General features: G+C 41.1%; 2 protein-coding genes across 2 annotated transcripts in view; one reads left to right on the top strand and one right to left on the bottom strand.

Moving 5' to 3' along the window:
• LOC124858601 (RAC-gamma serine/threonine-protein kinase) overlaps nucleotides 1–8,675 on the top strand; it is a 73,353-nt gene extending 64,678 nt beyond the window's left edge. Inside the window, exons 12-14 of the mRNA XM_047350657.1 lie at nucleotides 572–659; nucleotides 2,298–2,400; nucleotides 3,632–8,675. Coding sequence (XP_047206613.1) covers nucleotides 572–659; nucleotides 2,298–2,400; nucleotides 3,632–3,717 — 277 coding nt within the window. The 3' untranslated portion in view covers nucleotides 3,718–8,675. The remainder of the gene's footprint in view (nucleotides 1–571; nucleotides 660–2,297; nucleotides 2,401–3,631) is intronic.
• LOC124858603 (serologically defined colon cancer antigen 8 homolog) overlaps nucleotides 8,290–22,486 on the bottom strand; it is a 64,349-nt gene continuing 50,152 nt past the window's right edge. Inside the window, exons 17-18 of the mRNA XM_047350660.1 lie at nucleotides 10,514–10,640; nucleotides 8,290–10,319 (exon numbers count right to left, since the gene is read on the bottom strand). Coding sequence (XP_047206616.1) covers nucleotides 10,284–10,319; nucleotides 10,514–10,640 — 163 coding nt within the window. The 3' untranslated portion in view covers nucleotides 8,290–10,283. The remainder of the gene's footprint in view (nucleotides 10,320–10,513; nucleotides 10,641–22,486) is intronic.

The raw sequence follows: 22,486 nt of genomic DNA, 5'->3' as shown, positions 1-22,486 counted from the left end.
AATCCACCTCTATGTCAGGTCATCGTTAAACTGTCACGGTGGATTACTTATTAGAAGTTTCTAGAAATTCAGATTATTTTAAAAAGTATAACATATATACTAAAAAAATTGCTTTAGTTACATTTATTATAATAGCCTGTTGGTGGTGCCAGTTAGTTGCCAATGGTAATTTTATTCTTAACATGGGCTTGTTTTCCCTACACTAATTAACATCAGAAGCAAAGCAAAGGTTGGATTTCTCTGGCTTCCAAACAATCAGATTTTCTTTTTGTTCCCAGAAAGGCAACACTGAGAGTCACGTCAGAGACATAATTACAGTTAACAGCGACGTTTTGTAACTAAGGTATAGCTGTTTTAGGAATCTTAAAAAAGGTGACTAACAGGTTTCTATATAAAAAAAAAATCTTATTATCCATTAGCTCAGGTTCTTTAGACTCTCAGGGTAATTCATCCAACATTTGGTTCGGATTCTTAATTTCTTGGCAGACGTGTTTTTATTCATCATGTTAGTGAAAATGAAGCGCTCTACTAACCCCAGTTTTGTTTTACACATTTCTCTTCACTGAACCAGGCTAGGGGGAGGACCAGATGATGCTAAAGAAATAATGAGGCACAGTTTCTTCTCTGGCATTGACTGGCAGGATGTTTACGACAAAAAGGTACGACATCGTAAAACTGGATGGTTTTTCATAGCGGCTGTAGATTTCATTGAAGCATAACAACATGGAACGAGCATCCACATGCATGATGTAAGAGATTTCTTTTCCTGGCTGTAGTAAATTCTGCACAGGTTGTGATTGTGCAGACGTTGCTCTGTAGCAGATTTATAGATGAAGCTGAAAGGCAGGTGTTTGAAACAGGGCATCATGAAGAGGTGTGACTTTGTCTCACGCAGCACCACTGAGTGAGACTCGTGTCCTGTGAGGCAACACCTCACGCTGGTGCAGAGCTTCCTGCTTACACTTTGCTGTTTTTTCTTTCTCTTTCTCTTTCTCTTTCGCTTTTTTTTTTTTTTTTTTTGTTGACACACAAACCTAAATCAGAAATAGGGTGAGGATTAAAACCATAACTTCTCTGAATATTTGATGTGTTTTCTAGGCCTGTGCAGTAATTAAATCTATATTTCAAAATAGATTTGGTTCCAAACATTAAAAAAAACCAAACAATGTAATCAATTGTAATCAAAGTCTGTCCTGAACCCAAACTGTTACCTCCAGAAAACATTTACTTATCAAACAGTCATATCAAGACAGGGAGGAGGCGCACTAGCATGAGAGTAGCTGCCGGCTACTTCAGGAAACTTCCCCCTTTGGAAGCATCTTCAGCAGAAGCAAGAGATGAATTTATTGAACACTTCTAGGATGGTTCAGGTGAAATGGTTTGAGTATTGTCAGAACATTAGAGCAGCTTAATGAAACCCAGTTAACTCTGTTGGAGCAGAAAAGTCTGACTTGCAGAAGCTCCTGCGGGGACAAAAAACAAACAGGAGAAATTGCATTGACCTCATTCAACATGTAGACAAAGGATGTTTGAGGGCCAGTGTCTTCCATGTTCTAGAGCCCACTTGGTCCAGTACACCTGACTTAAATCCACGGGCCATTGTCAGGCTTCTGCAGAACTTGATGATAATCTGGAGATCATTTTGCATTAAATCTGCGGGCGTTGTTTTCACAGGGATACAAACTAAAACACGTAGGACATCTATTCTCCAGGACTGTAATTAGACACCAGTAAAATATAATGTAATGTTGATCAAATGTAGTAGGAATTTGAAGTTTGTGTGTTAATCAGTCATTTCACGAATAAGACATTATGATCTCTTGTGAAATGCAGATTTGAGCTACTTCATTACAAAAGCAACATTATTTTTATGTGAATGATACAATAACACAATGTTCTATTGTACTGAAACGTGTTTGCCTTTTTTATTGAAATGTATTGATATCTATGGATTTGTTGTTGAAAACTTTGAAAATAAACCAGAATTTGGAAAAAAAAAAAAGGTTTAAGTTAGTGTCACCAATGGGTGTTACTGGTTACACTGCCTTTATTTTGCTTCCAGGTGCAATAAATGCAACGTGTTTACAAATTCAGTGAGTAAACATAACTGTGATTTTAATATTGACCAAATTATTGATTATTGTTTCCATAATCGAGCAAGCCTGTGCTTTTCTCAGTGTTTAGACACGAGGAAATTTAAAAAAACATCTCAACTTCCATGGTCATGTAGTCTAGTAATCATTGTTTTTGCTGCACATGTAGAGCTCTTATCTGATGTCTTCTCGTCTGTGTCTCAGCTCGTCCCTCCCTTCAAGCCTCAGGTGACGTCGGAGACAGACACCAGGTACTTCGATGAGGAGTTCACAGCTCAGACCATCACCATCACCCCACCAGAGAAATGTGAGTCCCTGTTTTATGATCTTCTTTGGTGTACTCTAATATCCTTAGTAATCAGAAAGGGTCTTAGACAGGGTTTGTTTTGCAACAAGAGTCTGAGCAGAAGAGCTTTTGTGTTTCCTCAAGTGCTTCTTTATTAGTCCTCCAGCCACAAGCACTTCTTCACACACGTTTAAGATAAAGCTGCTGTTTTCAGCATGTTCAGCGCTGAATTATGCATGAATGGAACTGGCGGGTTTCTCTGTGCTGAGGTGAGGCTCCACTTGATCTGCAGCTCAAACGACACTGCAGGAGTTTGCCACATCGGATGCTTGCTTGTAAATTGAATTGTACTCATAATATTCTGTTTTGTTTTAGCAGTGAGGAAATAAACTAACAGTGTCTGCCAAAAAAATATTCAAACCCTTTGAGCTTTTTCACATTTATTTAGGCTTCAACCTCAAACTTCAAAGTATTTTATCAGAATTATATTCGATAAACCAACACAAGGTAGTGGATAATTGTGAGGTAGAAGGAAAATAATAAAAAAATCAACAGAACCGTCTTTGACTGCAATAACAGCTGGAAGTCTCTGCCAGCTTCGCACATCTGCAGAACAATAATTTTGCCCAATCTTTGTCAGAATGGATGAAGTATTGAATTTTTCATGTAGCCACAGGTTTTCAAATTGGGTTTAGATCTGGACTTTGACTGTTCCATTGTTACACATGAATATGGTTTGATCCCAACTGTTCCATGGGTCACTGTCCTGCTGGAAGGACAACCTCCACCCCAGTTAAAATATTTTGCAGGCCATCTTCCAGAGTTGTCCTATATGTAGCTCCATTACTCTTTCAATCAACTCTGACCAGCGTTTGTGTTCCTGCTGATGAAAAGCATCCCCACAGCATGAAACCGCCACCACCATGTTTCACTGTGGGGTTGGTGTGTTCAGGGTGATGTGCAGTCTTTGACTAAATACAAATATACACCACACTTTTCAGATTTTCTTTTGTAGAAAACTACCAATACTTTATGTTGGTCTTTCGCATAAAATCTCTTTAAAATCCACTGATGTTGATGGTAACCTGACGAAATGTTTGAAGAATATCAACACTTTTGCAAGGTGCGGTGCAGCTCTGGTAAAATGATCTGATATGAGGTCTTTCCTTATTTCTGTCTACCTATTGTTAAAACACAAACGCTTGTTGCAAATATTTCTGACATGTTTACTTGTGAATCTTTTCTTCATCAGTCGATGAGGACGGGATGGACTGTCTGGACAACGAGAGGCGACCGCACTTCCCGCAGTTCTCATACTCGGCCAGCGGACGAGAATGACCTGTCGATCACGGTGACATCGTCACAGCTGGTCTCTGAGGCCGCCAGCGTGGGACACAAAGACCCAACAGCTTGGGACCGACCCACACTTGAAGGATTTTGCCCTTCTCCTCCATTCCTTCTCTCTTCAGTCCGCTTCTTAGTTTATTTATTCGTTCATCTTTTTTTTTTTTTGTGAATCTCTTCGGAGATTAAAACCCTAAGGCAAAATTAGAGTTTACTCCTGCACTCCGAACTGTGACGCGATCAGTTGATTTTTAACGACCCTTTAACGAGACGAGCTTCACCAGCGTCCTGCTGTGCTTTGACACCTGTCGTCCCCAGACAAGCTCTAAAAACATGCAAACTCTCTCAGATATTAGCCGACGCGTTTTCAGGTAGTACAGCGTTATAAGTTGTTGAAACCCAAACTGCCATAGCAGGTTGTATCTCAGGCTTTTGCAAACACAAATGGACGTTTGTGTCTTTGCTGCACGTCGTCAGTTCAGTGATTCTGGGATGGACTGAGCAGCCTTCATCAGTGAGTGGGATCCTACAATCCTCATGTTGTCAAGCAGGATTCGACTCAGGTGCTGCTCAGTGCAAGTCATGTCGTTGCTGCTATTTCAACTACAGGTACTACTACTCCTACCACTGCTCTTCTACTGCTACTACTGAAACCCGGTGCTACACTTCTAGCTAATCGCTGATCGTAACCAAGGCGCCAGCAAAACTCCCGTACTACCATCTATGCTCGTACAGCTGCTACCTTACTCTGCTGCTCTTAAATGTCATCTCTGAGGTTTCAACCGACGATAGCATCCGTGGTCCTCCGTGAGTGCGTGTGCTTGTGTCTACGGTCCTGTCACGATGGACTCGTCATTAAGGACGCACCTCAAAGCACAGCAGTTTAAGCAGATGAAGCTCCAACGAATAAAACTAGCTTTACTACACCGCCCACAGCGCAGTGGAAGTGGAAGTTTAAGGAAATCAGTTGGTTTGAATGTTTCCCCCAAGTTTTTCCTTTTCTTTAGTTTTTTTTATTTATTTAAATCTCCAAAAGTAAAAACCTAACTGAAACGGTACCTTGTTTAAACGAGAAAAAGCTTTACTGTGACACGCGGTTATCACGGCTTTTGGGATCCACGCAGCTGTACCTCTTGGTGTTGAGTTGGAAAAACAAAGACCAGAATGTCAGACAGGAAAGGGACTGTTATAAGAAGCGATGAGGTAAATAACCTCTAAGGAAAAAAAAAAGAAATGCAATATTAATGATTTATAATGTGATCACTTATGATGTAGTGAGGTAACAGCTTATCTACTGTTTTCTGCAAGTTTCTTAAAAAGGGTTTTAAAACAACACGGTCTGTGAGGAAGTAAAGAAGCAGATGTGAGTTTACAAGAATCACAGCAATTGCTATAATATATATATATATGTTCTATTTATTGCTCTACACATTGGTTTTATATTTAACCTTTTCTATTGTTATTACATTATTAAAAAAAAGTATATTGTTATTTCTTAAGATTGAGAAAAATATTGCACCTCAAGAAACAAAAATGGCTTAAGAATGTAGGAGGGAAAGCAGATAGCCTTCCTGCTCCATTTCTTTATTTTTATTTTAGATTTTGTGTTGTTTTGTGACCAAAATGTGACAGCTGGAGGCGACAGCAAACACTGATAATTTATTGGTTAAATGTCAACAAAACCTGAATGTTCCTGATATTTAATGTCAACCCAGATGTGTTTTTGGTGATGATTGCGGTAGAGTACAGAGAGGAAGGTGAAGTGGAAGTGGAACAGAGGGAGAATGAGGAAGGCTCTAAATTCAGAGCGTGGAGGATGAACTGTAAGTTTGTTGAGAAAAGAGTTGAGTCTGTTTTTTAGCCTGTAAGGTAGGGATGCACCGAGAAGTCGGCTCGTGAACGGAATCAGACGATTTTCGGCCGACTCGAACTCAAAAATCCAATTTCTTTCCAAACAACGCACAATGCCTAATGACAATACTCTTCATGTGGAGGTTTTTACTGAAAGAAGGCTCAAAGTTAGCTATTGTCAGGTGAGACATTTAAAAGAAAATCAGAGGAAGCCCATGAGATGTCAAATGAAGCTGTAGGTTCTACGACATGTTGAGACATGTCTGCGGTTCAGTCCTGCTGCTACAACAGAGAGCTAGACCTCGGCGGTGCCGGTCATAATGCTTTGTCACCTTTTTGTACCTGAAAGTCAGCCACAAAACAACTAAATAGAGCCACCAACCCGTGTTGAATGAACTGACAAAAGAGCAAATTGAGTTGGACCTGATGGTAGTACCAGGGTGTAAAATATTCATGAAGAGTCCTAAATTTAATCATCTCCATTTTAGATCTTTAAAAAAGGTCTCAAGACCTCTAAAATGTGTATGTTGTTGATCTGTTTGAGTTATGACACTGTAACAACAACAGCTCAGCTAGTCACCTCTAACCCTACAGATTTTGCTCCTGAAACTGGCTTATTGTGGTTTTAGGGGATTGATGTCAAACTCTTCACTACCATCTCCTTTGTTATGGGAAATGTATTTTTAACAAGGCTTGGCTTAAAAACAGGGATTTTAGGAGTGGACTAAAGCATGTAGTCCAAAACAAATTGGGAAAGTGTAAAACTTTTAATTTAAATACTTACAAACCATGACAGTGTCGTCTTTCTCTAGTTAAGAGAGATTATGCTTTACTAATGCTAATATGACAAGATGAAGTCAGTTTAAGATCTGAACTTTTTGGCTTTTGTTTAATCAGTAAAATCATGTTTTGCAGAAAATGTGCTCTCACCCACGGTGAGACGATGTCTCTGCTCCTAACATAAATGTTGGCTGCACTAAAGCTGGAAGGAAATATCCTGAACACTGGTATCTGTAGTTCTAAAGAGAAACCCGCCACAAACCTCTCGGTGCATGTCTAGCTGAATGATCATCATAGTTGTGTCCCGTTGGCTAACCGATCCCTGCCCTCTGCTGTCGTTTCTCCGGTCTGGGCTCCGTGTTTGCAATCGTTTCATCGCCGTGTCCTCCAGACACACCAGGTTTAAGAAATTGCCCTCGATCTCTACGTCTCCATACGCTGTTAGGTAAGCCTTACGGTTTCACTTCATCACAAGGTCAAAAAGAAAAATCTAGCTTCTGTCAAAGAAAACCTGTCGTGTTTTAGCATCTGGCTTACACACACAGAGTATTGGGGGATGTGCTCTATCGAGAAAACTGTATTCCAGTATATTTATTATTTGAATGTCTTTGGATAACTTGAATTTGTTTTCTATTTAATTTATTTGTTGTCTTTTTGTTTTGGGCCTTTAGCTGTAAGGCGGGGTTGTAGTCAAGTTTAAACAGTCTTGTTTTGTTCAGAAATTAAATGTTTTCTTTTTTTTTTTTTAAGATATGTCTTATACAACTTCTTACCTGTTTTTACGCTGCTCTTAAGTCCATATGCTTTACTGTTGCACTACCATTAAACTGCAAATAGCTAGCAAAACCGCTTTACGGCAGAAATGTTCAAAAAAAGGACAGCACTGGCCTGCATGCTGTTGTTCTCCTCAGTCCATCAGGGCCTGAGTCTTAAGCTCAGAACGCCGACAAAAAATACTTGTGTGTGATCGACAGGGCCTGTCTGGTGCCGCCGAGGCAAGTCCAAATCCCACCCAGCTGGCACCCCTGACAGGCTCCACGAAGTGCTCTCAAGTATTTGGAAGGATTTCAGCTTTGATTTGACTCAGGTCGGCGAGCGGCTGAGGAGTTCTAGCTGAATGATCACATGTTACGCCAAACCCATTAGGAACCAGAGTTCATGAAATACAGCTTTGTAGCTTTGGGCACAGCACTTTCGCATCCATCACTTTTGATACGATTCAGAGGAATTTGATTCAGCCCTGCTTTAAAGCAAGATTTTTAGCTTTTTTATGTTTTTAAAGAAAAATAATGATGAAATCTCCAGATAAAACCATTGGCTTGATGTCTAGATTTGACAGACGTGGCTGAAGCGTCCTGCAGTCAGCTGTCACTACAGAGCTGTGGCACAGAGGGAAAGTTTAGAAACGTTGCTGAAACTGGTCGATCACTGATTGCACTGAGAAGTCTTTCTTCCAGTGAGCCTCCAACCCTCCTTGTTCAGGCGGATACTGGGTCAGACAACAAAGAAGCTGACGTTTTCTTCTGTAAATGATCTGAGGTGGCGAAGCTTACTTATTAATCTTAATCGGCGTGGGGTTTTCCAGGACCGACAGTGAATCAGATGTCTCAGAAAGTCAGTTTCTGGTCTCCTCACAGCTTTACAGGATCCCTCATCATCGTACTAAGCAGCGTGTGAAATCTGGGACGCTGCTGCTGCTGCTTGTACCTTACATCTACAACGCTCCAGATCCGACTCCAGTTGTGTTTCAGCTGCTGCGTGTTCATCTCATTTGTTGACATCGGCCAAAAATCACCCAAAGCTCTGTGCGCTGCTGTGAAATAAACGGGCTCATGTTTGAACAGCTTTCTGAAGAGAAGAGACTTCAATTCTGCAGCAGATTCCTCCCCTTCTCCAGTTTACCTCTGTCGACCTAAATATTAACAGCAACAAGCATGAGATTCATTTATTTATTTAGAAACAGCAAACATGTAAAAATATTTCAACGCCATGTCCATTATATGCTGTAGCTGAATGGTGATGAGACGCCTCTGGAAAACGAAAGGGCCACGTTTCTCTGCAGCACTGAACCACTCTGCTCTGAGAGATGATGTTTGAAACCACAGCAGAGTAAATCAAACAGCCTTTATGTCCTTCATACTGTCAGGATGCAGTGGTATGGCCCTGAGAGGCCACAAGGATGAGAAAACATTACCATCAACATGGAGCTGTTTTTTTATTCTGTATATCCTTAGTATTTTTACACATAAGATGTATAAGATAGGGATGCACATTATTTTCCTTCTTACAGACAGCTTCAATAAAGCACTATGTCAATCTGCTGCACTGTGTTGACTCACTTAATGTTTGACCTATTATTTTCTGTCCACTTATCAAACAGGGCAAGTTTAGAGGAATTTCCTTCAGGTTTTTTTTGTGCAATAAATACATAAGGAGCGAATGAAGCAGTGAAATAAATAAGGCAATCTGTGTCCCGTTTGTGTTCCGACTCCATTTAAAATGATTTTTTTTTTTAATACACAACTTTTGCAATTTTGTTTCTATGTTCATTTCATTTTCAATCACTGGTTTTAAAAGTCCCTCAAAATTTAATATTGTATTTTTCACCAGGTGAAGGTAAATATTCGTGTTCATGTTATTCTACCAGTTTGCAAACAGGGAGCCTTTAATATCTGAAACTGACATTTAAAGGGTTAAATATTTAATAAGTGTGATTATGTACGATGAGGCCTGAATTAATGACATACAATAAAACGTCGACAGTCGTTAAGGGGCGGTTTTTGGTGCAAGGGACACAGGTGGAGCAGAAAATGAATGGACCCCCAACTTGAGGTTCTGACCCGATGAGGTGTTCCTAAAATGTTTAAGAACATCTGACCGGATGAACCATATTGCAGTAATGTTTGCCAGTCAATACGGGATCCTGCGGATCGTTAGAGGATGGGATAATGCACTGATTCATTCAGATATAAAAGCATGTGGTTTACACAGATATACTACGAATGGAATAACATTTAGAGTTATCAGAATAAATAACATTAGAAATGGACCCTCATCTCAGCCTTGCTTCTGAGAATGAAGACTGCACCGCTTCAATTCCTCCGTGTAATTATTGCACCTAGGAAAAAATGTTTTTTGTTGTGAACTTTTTAGATATTTAGGTTTCAGAATTCCATATTTTATGGTCGATTATTCTCTACTTAAATTGAAACATGTTTTACTGTTCTTTAGTAAAATTAAACCACGTGATCGTGGTTGTAACTCTGTGATTGCAGAGGAGTACACGATTCTGCAAATGTAGCTAAAAAGTCCAAAGTAATTACATCTCGCCTCTACTGAGGATCTTTGCGCAGGCCAGCTAATGCTAGCTCCCCTCTCAGTTTTGATACGACTGATGATTCAGCTCGTGACATGTTTTCTGGAAGTTGCAGTGAATAGTGTGCATTAAACTTACAGAAAGGTGTTCCTCCTGCTTCATAAACCCAGACATCATTTTAAGGACTAAGCTGCACTCTGTCAGGTCTCTCCAGCACTAGTTTGTCTAAAGAAGACAGAGACCGGCAGCTGCAGCGAACAAGACTGTCTCTCTTCACTACTATTCTTTCGTTGTGAACGTTGTTGTAAAGGTTCATTTTTCAAATTTTTTTCATATCGCTGAAGCAAACAAGGACGCGGAAACAGAAATACAGGTTTGATTAACTCCACAGGCCGAAGGGATAAGCCAAAACCCTCTAAACAGAACAAGATGTTTTGTTCTGGTTTTTACTGTTGTTAAGCTCCATAGTGTTCAGTACCTCCAACATTAAACACATCATTCACAGTGAAAGTAACATAAAAGGCGATCCTGATAGGGAATAGATTAGAAACATGTTGAACAGATGTAACATCCGGACTGGAAGACCGGAGAGGAGGAACCAGAACCGATGGATTCATGTGCTCAGTGGTTCATGTCTCATGTTTGGTATCTAGAAAGATAAAAAATAAACTTTAAGATCAACACACCCATCTGTGTTTGAACACACACATTTCAGATAATGGTTGAAGCAGAATGAGGAAACTTCCCACAAATCAACCAGACAAATTCATTTAATTGTGGAAGAAGACTGCAGGTTAATTTAGGAAGTCAACAGTTTGTCTCAAGCTCCTCTAGTGTTTGTACCTCGACACGTAGGTTCTGCATCTCGACGCTGAGCACGTTTCTTTCCTGTATCAGCTGGCTCTGTTTGGCCAGAAGCTCACACACCTGCTGGGCGCTGCTCTGACAGTGCCGGTCCAACTGCTGCAGCCTGCAACACACACACACACATACACACAGGCTGTGTGAAAGTGCAGCAGAACAAGCTTTCCTGGCTGATATAAAACCAAATGTTGTAAATATTGAAACAGTGCTGGGTCCACAAAGAGCTTCTAATTTCACCGGACTTTGTCTTGATCAAACAATCAACACTGTTGACATGGATATGATGACACTGTTATGAAAAATATGGGATTCAGGCCAGATGTGATTGTTTCAGATTTGATTTCTTAAAGATGTGCTTCGCATGCAGAGACAGTTGATGTCAACATCAGATTAGTCAGATGGACCTCTGATAAAGTCAACATAGAGCTATCTGGCCACAGTAAACAGGGTTCACATTTTTAGCACAGGAGTAAATCAATGATGCTTATTAAAAGGAAACAATACACTAGGAGAGCAAAGAAGGTATTCAAACAGCTACAAATTATAAAGGAAATGATCTGAGCCCATCTTTTATATGTTTAAGATGAAGTCTTCTACTTCAGGATACAATTTTTAATCATCAATAGATTCAGGATTATGTGACCTGGTGAAAGGTGAGAAGTTTGCATCCAACCTGTCCTCCAACCAGACATTCAGGGAAAATATGATCCTCAGTAAGCTGAGGAATCAAAACAATTCAAGAATCTGATATTATCATTCCCAACAGTTTTCTGTCTCTTTTCTTTCTTGGCCATAACACAATGTCCCCAGCATCCTGTGTGAGTTTTAGATTATAGACCAGGGGTAGTCAGGGTCAAAGATGTAATAAATAGACGTTGACGCCAAGCATTGCATCCAAGCCATCCTTCACCACTGCAATATTTCTCACTGATGCTGTATTGAGGACTTTGATCCAATATATTGTGCAGCTCTCATAGGAATTGTGCTTATAGTATTTGTAAATCTGTAAACCACTAAAGTATGATCAAGTCAAATATTTTTGTTCGTAACATGTTTGCAATCATCTGCCTCTGAACAGTTTTTTCAGTCCGTTTATTTTAATAAAACCATCCATGAGAGGTTCACTTGGTGGGACAAACTCAGAAAAGAAAGGTCGTGTTTCCAGAAGCAGCTAGAGCAAGCCCAATGTATCATAACATGACCTCCGATGTACAATATTTGTATACACTACATTTTATTAGTTATCTGCCAAGTCTTCCTGAAAACCATGCATGCATTTCTTTTATAGAGAGTTACAGGAATGTGTGAGGTTTTATCACCACAACATCCCAATTAGTGCGTCCCCTCTGACACAGCCGCTCCTCCAGACAATGAACCCTTTCACTGTACACTGGGATTAGAGCGAGTGTGTTTGTTTCAGCTGGAGCTGAGGGGTGAGGCTGGACAAATAATGAGTGTGCTTGGGGAATGAAGCTGCCTGAACATTTCCCGCCAGCAGCTCCATGCACTCAGTCAGCCAGCCCCCCCCCCCCTAAAGAGCATCGGTGAACACACTTTCTGATAATGAGACGGGGAAGCCCTCATACTCCAGTAGTTGCATTTTCTCACACAGAGTGGTATATTATGCATTTACTAGAGAAACAGAATGAAAGATTTTCCATGGTGGTCATGAATAGATGCCTGAGAGGCAGTCATAACAATATTAAACCACTCACTGATGCTGAAAATATCTTTCTTTGAGTAGCAGCTTCATCACTGAAGAGTGTTGTCAGTACAACCTGGTAAGAGTTTAGCATGGTGCCTTCACTGATCGTAAGAAGATTGGATTTATGAGTTTCTGACCGGCTGATCACCTGTCAGGGCAGATCAGGGTGAAAATCCTCTGACTGTGGTCACCAGCCTAACGCTATCATTACATAAAGTCGTGAAGGACAAACACAGCTACTGTTTCCTGTTGAGTCATTGGGTCACTGCCTATGTATGAAAATCTGTTGCTTAAAGAATGGAAGCCAAACAAGCTACTGCTTCAGGTTCAAATGGCAACAATGAAGATGGTTATATACAGAGGGGGAAGGAAGAAGATGGTTCTGGGATTGGGGCAGATGCCCCTACCCTGCTGGTCATGTTGGCAGAGTCGGGCCTGCCTCCCTGCCTTCGTGTGACAGACGGAGGAGGCGAACATCCCAACTCTGCTACACAATCTGCTCCCCCTCCCTCAAAATGTCCTCACTCTGCCCTGCATGGCCTCCAGCTAAATCCTCCCCTGCCTCTTCATTTGGAGCCCCCCTCTTTCTCCCTCATCTTCAACATCTCACCATTCTCTCTCATCTCTGACTGTCCTCCCTCCACTCAGCTTTAACCTGCCCTCCACGGTTCTGCTTCATCCCGGCTCAGGGAGGGCCCACCGAGTGTTTTATCCCAGACCTGAGGTTCTGTCCAGTTTCTGGAGGCCGAGGGCAGCGACCCCCTCCCCGCCTGGAGTTCCTGCAGCCGGCTTCCAAGCTGTCATGACCAGCCGCCCCCTCAGCTCCTTCCTCCCACTCTGCCTCTCCCTCCTACACCATTGGACAGCACGACATCACACAATAACCAAACCACACACACACACACACACACACACAGAAAGAAGTGGTTGTTGAAAATGCTCACAGTCCAAATCAGCGACGTTCTGCTCACGAAGTGCAGCAGACATCAGCCTAAAGGTCAGAAACAGAGCCTGTTGTTCTGTAAATGTTTGATGAGGGAAGTGTTGAGAATGTTCCGACTAAAGGCCTTCAGCTCCACACCACTAAACCCATCTGAGTCACATGGAGAAAATGTCGGTCCTCCAGTTATAGCTTCCCATACTGAAACACAGAAATCCTGCGAACGCTGCAAAGCAATCAAAAAAAAACTTACAGAAGCTTGTTACAGAGAATTTACTGTGACGAGTGGAAATCCACACTGGGTTTGTGACATGTGAGAGACGCATGCAAATGTTTCACCGAGACATGTTTTACATTTTGTCTTCTGCTAGAGACAAATGTGACACTGCAACAAAGGATTTATTGTCAGCCTGGGAAGTTATTCTTCTGAAGGGAACCAGACAACATCCTGCCAAGACAAACAAAAACAGAATCTGTCGTCACTGAGAATCACAAGGCGTCGTCTTCTTCTGATTTTATACAGAATATTTTCAGCTTTATAGAGTCTGATCACCACCTCAATACAGGCTGATCATGCAGCATTGCCACATACAGACATCATACCTCTTAAACTATTAATAACTATCTTGATATTTTAGCAATTTGTACAAAATCCAAATGTTTATAAGTGTGGCATGCATTAGCTTCCTTTACTCTTATACCCCCTAAAGAAAATCCAATTCTGCATTTGCCCTATGGTGAAACATGGTGGTGGCAGCATCATGCTGTGGGCAGAAACAGGGAAGGTGTGGAAATGGATGAAGCCAAAGACAGTAAACATTCTGGAGGAAAACCTGTTAAAGGTTGCAAAAGACCTGAGATTGGAGTGGAGGTTTACGCTCCAGGACAAAGACCCTTAACACAGTGACAGAGCTACAATTAATGGTTTAGATCAAAACGTGTTCATATGTTAGAATGGCCCAGCTTAGAAAACTGGTGTTCAAAGATGCTCTCCTTTCAGTCTGACTGAACTCCAGGCATTTTGCTAAGGACTATATTCTGGGATTGTATGGTTTATCATTTTCAGGGCAGAAAAATATAGCAAGAATTGGGATTTATCGTGCCAATGATAAAATGCATTTGATGTTTCAAACTCTAAAAACTGAAATGATGGTTGGGATTATTACAGTTATTACAGTTTGAAGTACTTGCTCTCCCTTTCATTAAAGCACCAATAACTATCAGAATTTTTTAAAGTCTGATGCTGAATACAAACACTTTTCTCTTTACTTCACAATCATGCATTGATTTGTGTTGGAGTCTTTCCCATAAAATCCCAATAAAATACAGTAACTTTAGTGGTTGTAATGTGACAAAATGTGAAAATTTTAAAGGGGTACGAATACATGTGAACGGGACGGTAATAATGAGGCTGCGTAAAATGTCAGTAAGCTCCAAGCATGTCTCTGATGCGACAGTAAGCCAGCCAGTAAATCAGTCGGTCAGGTCGTGGCCTGGGATGTTTAAATCGGCTGCAGGTTGTAAGCTGAAGGTTTATGTAACGCAGTGAGTAAAAGCTGTGATCCGACTACACATATGACCAAACACAGCCTGTTTGTTAGAGCGGAGAGCTGCCAACCTCTGGCCTGGCTCTAATTCACCTCCTCTCACCTTCATGTTCTGCCCCTGAGAGGAGGGGGAGTGTGTGTGCATGATTAAGAAAGGGCTCCTTCCAGCAGCTAAAGCAGCAAATCCAATAACTGGCCTCCATCGACTGGCACACTCTTTAATTAGGGCTTAATACAGCTTAATGCTCATACACTGCCCCTCACTAATCCACACTCAAACACACACACACTCTCTGCTGGCTGCTGGGAAGTGAGAAGGAGGGAAGGAAGCTTGGGCGGATTTGCAGAGAGACTGAGGAGACTGGGAGAGGGTCTGCGGACAGTGAAAGATGAGGGTTGACGATGTGTGGTCTCAGAGACAAAGATGCTGAGGTCTCCGTCCGTCACCCTGCTGCCGCCTGCAGGGCAGACAGCTGAGTGCTTGGGGTTGAAGAGGAAGAGCTTCCCTCCTGACCTGGTGAAAGGACACCACCTGCTGGAGCCAACGCTTCACTTCTATCTGCACTGAAATCAGTCCTCCAGTAAAAAAACAACATCTGAAACAGCCTCCAAGTGTGTTTTGCTCTCCAGCAGACATGGAAAAGCAAGTTTTGCTGCGAGGCAGTTTGCAGTAATTTCCCCTGACGGCCCAATAATCAAACTCTGCACCTCGAACCGCAGCTCTCTCTATTGACTGTTGCAACTGAGAAGCTTAATTACATCATGCAAACACACAGACATACCTCTCTGTGGCATATATCAGTCATAGCCCACAGCTAGTGTCTGAACTCTGTTGTGTTTGTCTGCGTTTGCATATTTATTTGCAGGTGGGAGCATATGTCCTGGAGGCACGGTCTGAAGGAAAAGTGCTAACGCCACGTTGGAGAAACATGGATCCAGGAGATCTGTGAGCAGCGTTCAGGTCTGTCACTCAGCAGCTCCATGTGAAGGAAGGGCTGCGTTTCACAGCAACATTCATCCGGCAGAACGGTTTTAAGAAAACGCTCGATTCACAAGTAAACCGGCAGGTCAGATGGGAGACAATCTAAACTGAAGTCAACAGATATTTCTAAGCAGAAACATATTTTGTGGGTCAGTATAATCTGATTGCATGAGGACTACAAATACCAGTTTCATAATATCACAGCATTTATACAAAAACATGAAATCACGTAATCGCTTTTATTTAACAATTATTACTAAATTGTATATTGAGTATTACTAGATTTAAATCTGTCACCCGTTGGGATGGAAAACATTTGAAAAAGTAAGGCAGTTTTGTAACTTATTAAAACCTTGTGATACCTTGATGCTGGTAACTGGCTCATATCTACTCAAGGTCATACTTCCGAATTTTGCACTTTTGCACTGTCTTAACATTTTATAGTTTAGTTTGGTGCAAATGTTTAGCAATAGGTGGGGGAGGGGAAGAGCAACATGACTTTACGCTTCATATAACTGGGGAAAACTCCAGTCACAATTATTGGAATTTAATCAAAAGGACATTAAACTGCCACAATATGATCTTAACTTTGAATAAATCTCGACACCAGTAACCGGCCCGCGTCTAGGTTCTAAATTTAAACAAGATGTGCAACAAGAGACGCACACAGAGACCTAAGCTTGTATACAGGAAAATTCTGAAATAAAATCTGCCGTAAAACTGAAGCATAACCTCATTAAACAGATATCTGACTTAGCGAACCTCCTTTTATCTGTGTCTGTCTGTTTGTTTGGGGGGCTTAACCGTCCAGAGTGGGGTAGAACGCAGGCAGACGTCTTCCATTTGCCTGGTTATAGCAACGCTGCCAGAGGCCTGACGGCTACAGCTGCCCCACACACACACACCCCGATGTTTTACCCAACCCCACGCCCACCACCACCCTCACACCCCAGCGCCTGAGCTAAATCTTGGCTGGCGCACAACTGTGCACCGTGTGTTTGTGTGTTGGCCTGAAGGCCATGCCCCGCGTCTTCTTCACCAACCTGTCATGCCAGTTGTTGCTCTTGCTAACACGAGCATTTGACACGAGAACACGATTGGTGACACCATGAGGAAGAGGAGGTGGAGTTTGATCAGGATCAGGCCGTTATACACGTCCTGCTTTTCTGCTCGTTTTATTCTGCCTGTCATTTTCTAATATATAATATCTCATTACTTTGTCTCTTGCGTATTTAAAAAAATTCTGTTAAACGTTAAAATCAGCACCCTAAGAGATAAACACAAACTTTTTTTGCTTAGATGGTTAAGCACTTTGATTATAGACAATTTTCTGCAATACAAAAAATAAAGTAGCCTCTAAATATATCCAGCTGATAAAACACTAATAGAGTCACCTGTAAAGCAGCGCCCTGTTTTTCTATTTATTTCACAGGTCACAGCTGTTATCCAGATGTGCTAAACACATTGTTTTTATTCCATTTTAGTTACAGGTTTAATGTGCCAGATGTCCTTCATACATTAACGTTTCAGCCCATCTGAAACAGTTTAGTGTGTTAACATTAAGCTTATTAGAAATAAAGAAACTCTCGCTTTAATCTTTTCACACCTTAGAAATCGTCTCAGGTGGGGCCTACATTTAACCGGATATTTTCAATTAAATAAGAGAAAATAAAATAATTCATTTAAACATTAAATGTTTATTTTTTTTTTTCAATCATAGTTAAAGACTAAGTTGGTAAACTGGTTTACTTAGTTTGGCAGAGATGTATTTATATATCCAATGGCTGCAAATGAATGAGAGCAAAGGTGTTGTAACGACATTAAAAACAAACATTTGCCTCATTTTCAATACTTTTCCCAATTTAATTAAAGAAAAGCATTTCCAATATGACACTGCTTCTAATGTGTTTTAAGGTTTTTGATTGAACATTTTTCTTTCATACAGGAGTGACTTTTATTCGGAAGATTTTAGATGAAAATCTTTAAAAAGCAATTATGATTTGTTTTATCAAATTGGATCATCAGTGCAAAATTAAAAAAATGTGGTGTGAATATGCTGCTTCAAACATCTGAAACATCGACCTATAAAGCTGCTTTTTAACATGCAGAGTGATTTACATGATGCTTAGAAAAAAAAACAGGCAGATCTCACAATCCTCCTGCTGCCGTGCTCGGTTTTTAATTCACACTCAAACATTAAGACAGATCTATCATTTTAATGTAAAATATTAAATACACCCAAATAAAATTCTACAAATAAAACGTAGGAATAAAAGACAATTTTTTTCATACACTTCCTGTAAACTTTCTGCAGCCAGAAGCTCCAGTGTTTCATTAACATTTCCAGACAGTAGTCCAGCAGCAACCGACACAGGATCAGGCAGCATGAAACAGAAACGCTCTTGTCGAGTACTTTTATTAAGTACTTGACAACAGTGCAAACAGGCTTTGTTGAGACTTTGCTTAATTTCATCGTTGTATTAACTGAGGTGTCAGAGCTGCTGCGGGCGGCTAAATCTTCTATTTAATGCCAAAGTGTTTGCAGCCATGAGGCCTGCTCTCTCCTTTTATGTCCCGTGTTTGAAAATGAAATAAAAGTATTTGTGCTGATGTTACTTTTGCGTTTTATCATCCGACAGAAAGGACAGGTGTTACTGCCCCAGTTTTCCATTTATATTTTTATAAAGTTGCCTCAGTGTCAGTGACTGGGGCTTGAGATGTGTCGCTTTACTTGGTTAACGCTCCAGCTTGCAAGCCTCTGGCTACAGCCCGACATCTGAGCTGCAAATCTGTGCGTATGCATGTATGTTGGATGTGTGTGTGTGTGTGTGTGTGTGACTGAGCTGTAAAGCCACCGTTTGACAATGCTCTTTCAGCAGGCTGCCCTGCAGTTGCTCCTGGCTACAAAAGCCAGCTGGGCAGAACCGCGATGGGGGCGATGAAAGAGGAAGGAGCAGAAGATGAAGGCAGGATGACTGATCAGCGCCATCCAGAGGATAAAAACACAAGCATGTGAAAGAAACAAAAAAATAATAGACGATGAAAGTGAAGGTTTCTCTGTCCTTCAGTGGGTGACACCACTATTAAAAGGGGAAAGAGCAAACAATAAATACATAGAGAAGATGTCTCTACACTAAATGTCATCTTACTGAGGGAATTATATCAGTCACAAAGCAAGAGAAGGCAAATGGAAAAAGATGGATGCGTAGACAGATGGACGGTGGAGCACTTGGTAGCACTGTTGCCTTGCAGCAAGAATCCCTGAGTTCATAATCCCGGCCTCGGGTCTTTCTGCATGGAGCTTGCATGTTTCTCTGTGCACGCATAGCTTCTCTCCAGGTACTTCCTCCCACAGTCCAAAAACATGACCGTTACGTTGTAATGCAATGTATGCATGGATGGAGGTTTAACATCCTAATCTAAGGAACATTAGATGTATAATTACACATGCACCCAAAGCTGCTGTTATTTTCTAACCATTAAAAGCTGAACAATCACATATGAAATCATCACTCTGCATTCCCTTGTGCCGAGGCTGCTTTTATGTGAAAAAATAAAATGTGTGAGGAAAGAAAACTGTATATGCGATATCTAAAAATGCAGTTGTGAAATGTACTTAAACACAGGACAGGAATGTTGTTAATATTAGCAGTGATGGGAAAATTAATGTGAATCATAACCGACGGTAAATGCGTGTAAAAAAAAAAACTGGGCCACCTTCTTTGTCACTCTTTCATCATCCCTCTGTTTGTCTGCATCTCTCAGATCACACACACAGATGAGGCGAATAAAAGCAGCCCTGCTTTCTTCCGCCCGGACTCTGCCAACTTCATTTGCAAATGAAAAGTTTTGTGAGGAGCGTCCTTTTGCTTCTGGGGCATGGCAGCACACTGTGTTTGGAAGTAGTGGGGGGTTGAGGAGAGCAGAACGTGTGTGTGTGTTCTTGTATTTGTTGCTGAGTGAGAACCATTTTTCGTATTTTTATCGCAAAGTGAGGACATTTTGAGAAAGTGAGGACATTTTCCTGATCCTCACCTTTTCAAATTCCATTCTTGGGACAGGGCTTAGGTTTAGGACTAGGGTATGAAATTAGTTATTGTTAGGGTTAGGTATTAACTGGTTAGGGTTAGGGTTAGGCACTAAAAAGGGTTAGGGTTAGGGACTAAAAATCAAGAAAAATGAATGGAAGTCAATGGAAGTAACCGAAAAGTCCTCATAAAGATAGTAAAACACGGATGTGTGTGTGTGTGTGTGTGTATTTGTGGTTGCGTGTGCAGCAGGAGCCCAGATGAAGCAGCCCTCGCCCGAGGCTCGCCGTCCGCCCGCAGTAGCAGCAAGCCTGTTCCTTCCTCCCCGGCCCGCCGCAACCATTTGTTCCATTAACCGATCTGCTGGAGCCTCTGGTGCAAACACACGCACACATCCACAGGCGTGCATACTTCAACAACTGCTTGCACAGCTCATGCCACACATGGCCCTCCATCCCTCCCCTATTCGCTTTTCCTCCAGACGTACGCACAATCCTTCTTAGTGGAGGCCATATGGCCGTGTGAAGCCTGTGGATCTACAGGCACATCTGCGTATATGTTGCTACTCTCCTTATAAGACTGCACCTCTACGGCACATACTCACACTCGATTCTGGCAAACACACTCTGCTGCCCCTACATGCGCTTCAATAACCGTTGGTGTGAGGCTGGTCTGTTGTGTGTGTGTGTGTGTACGACTGTAGTGATAATTGGTGAAACAGCCTGCGAACAGCTGTGAGGTGAAGAAAGGTTACGAGGTGTTTAGTACAGAAGGACGAGGGGAGGAAAAGGAGAAGAGAGGAAGCAAGTTCAAGTGCACGAGAGGGGCAAAAAGGAGGTGAAGAAGAAGAGGGAAGTCACGGCTGAGAAACTGGATTTAGATCTTAAATCTTACAGAAAATTGTTTTACATTTTACATCAAGATCAATCTGAAACAAATGTGTTCATGAATGGAAATTCATCTGTTTCCGTCACTTAGCTTTAACATTTATTCCAACAACAATCTGAAAATTATGAACCTTATAGTGTTATTATAACAGTATTTCTGGGGTAAATTTAAGATGAAAAATAATCAGTTACACTTCTTTGAAAATAGAAGAACAGTTCTGCATTAAAAAACAAATCTGTGCAGAAATAGACATTAAAGGTTTGTGCCTCTTTTTATTATTAAATGTGATGCAATGCTCATCACATTTTCAGCATCGGAAACACAAAGGACTGCTAAGACACCATATTTGTTAGGATAGTATCATTTAGCTGTCATACATTCAGGCTCCATGTATCAGGGATACCTTTTTCCACTTAGATCGACTCTAGCTGTCCTTTACTTTAACACCTGATTTCTATTTTTAGTGGTTAAGATGCTAAACCTCTCAGGGTGGTGGAGACACAGCGTTAATCATCATAGCAATATTTAGCAATAGTATCTGAAATATTTATATTTTCCAAATATTTAATTTCTTTCTCGAGACATGTTGTGATCAGGCTCGTCCTAGGCGATATCGATTTCCTGTCTTCTTTGAAGTCTGACCTCAACATATTGATCTTTCGAACTAGTATAACACAGAGGAAGATAAAATGTAATGTGGGTTCTTTAGTAGAAAATTAAGAAATTACTAACTCAAACCCAGTTTATGCATCGGAACATGCCCCAAACATTTATGTGTTTTCTTTTAATTAAACTAAACATTGATGTCCTTGGTTGTCCTTAGCTTTAATGCATTTACAGAACTGGAAAAGGAAAACAACTAATTTGACCTGATCACCAATGACAATCAAAGGAAAGTTAGCTAATTTAAATTTGTGGCTAATTGACTGGTCAATCCCTACTTTGTATGTAAAAAACTAAAATTAGTATTAAAAACATAAATGTAAGGAAAAAGTTCACTTCTGTTCTTTTACAAAACTAAATGTAAACAGCTAATCTCCAGAACTGTAAATGAATCATTTACACTGGCTGGCTCTGCGTCTTCTCTACCTCTCTGCTGTCCCGCTCCAACTCTCCTCTCTCTCTTCCTCCATCCCTCCCCTTCATGTTCAACTTTCAAAAAAAGAGAAAAGCAACAACATAGAAATAGTGAAATAAATAATTAACTGGCACAGCAAAACATTGTGTGCTAAAACCCCTGTGTAGTTTGGCAATCAGCTTGCCCATGTAAAAATAAATCAAGCTGATTTTCCAAATGTTTTGTGCGTGGTGCGCTGTTGCCGCTCTTCGCAGCACAGATTGCGGGCCGATGGAGAGGCTGTGGGGAGGGGCGGGGTGCTGGATATTGAACCCACTTACACCAGCTTGTTAACACGTACACCTTAACCCCCGAATGGTGCGGCGGGGCGCCCGCTGAGCAATCGGGCCTGGAGGGAACAACGAACAATACCCAACGTATAGATGGGAGGACTGAGAGAGTCTGCATTGCTATTCAGTGCAAGACAACGACCATATGACCTACTGGCTTATAGCTAAATATATGAACAAAGTGATAAACACTTGAAAAAGATGTGAAAGTTCAAAGTAAAATACAAGACTTCTATAAAGCTTCGAAACACGATGTAAAAATGCATACTTTTTGTTCATTCTATTGCAAACAAAATATATGTGGTGTTTAAAACACAAGAAGTTCCATCTGCAAAAAAAGGAACAATAAAAAACAGATAATGCTGCTTGAATTCATCTCTGCTCTACCTCCTTACAACAAACCAACTAAATCAAATGCAAAGTCCATGCATTTCCTGCTTAAACCAAACAAATCC

Source organism: Girardinichthys multiradiatus, chromosome 22, assembly GCF_021462225.1.
Source record: "Girardinichthys multiradiatus isolate DD_20200921_A chromosome 22, DD_fGirMul_XY1, whole genome shotgun sequence".
NCBI lineage: Eukaryota > Metazoa > Chordata > Actinopteri > Cyprinodontiformes > Goodeidae > Girardinichthys > Girardinichthys multiradiatus.
The sequence above is the reverse complement of the archived record's forward strand: the minus strand, read 5'-3'. Positions and strand labels throughout refer to the sequence as shown.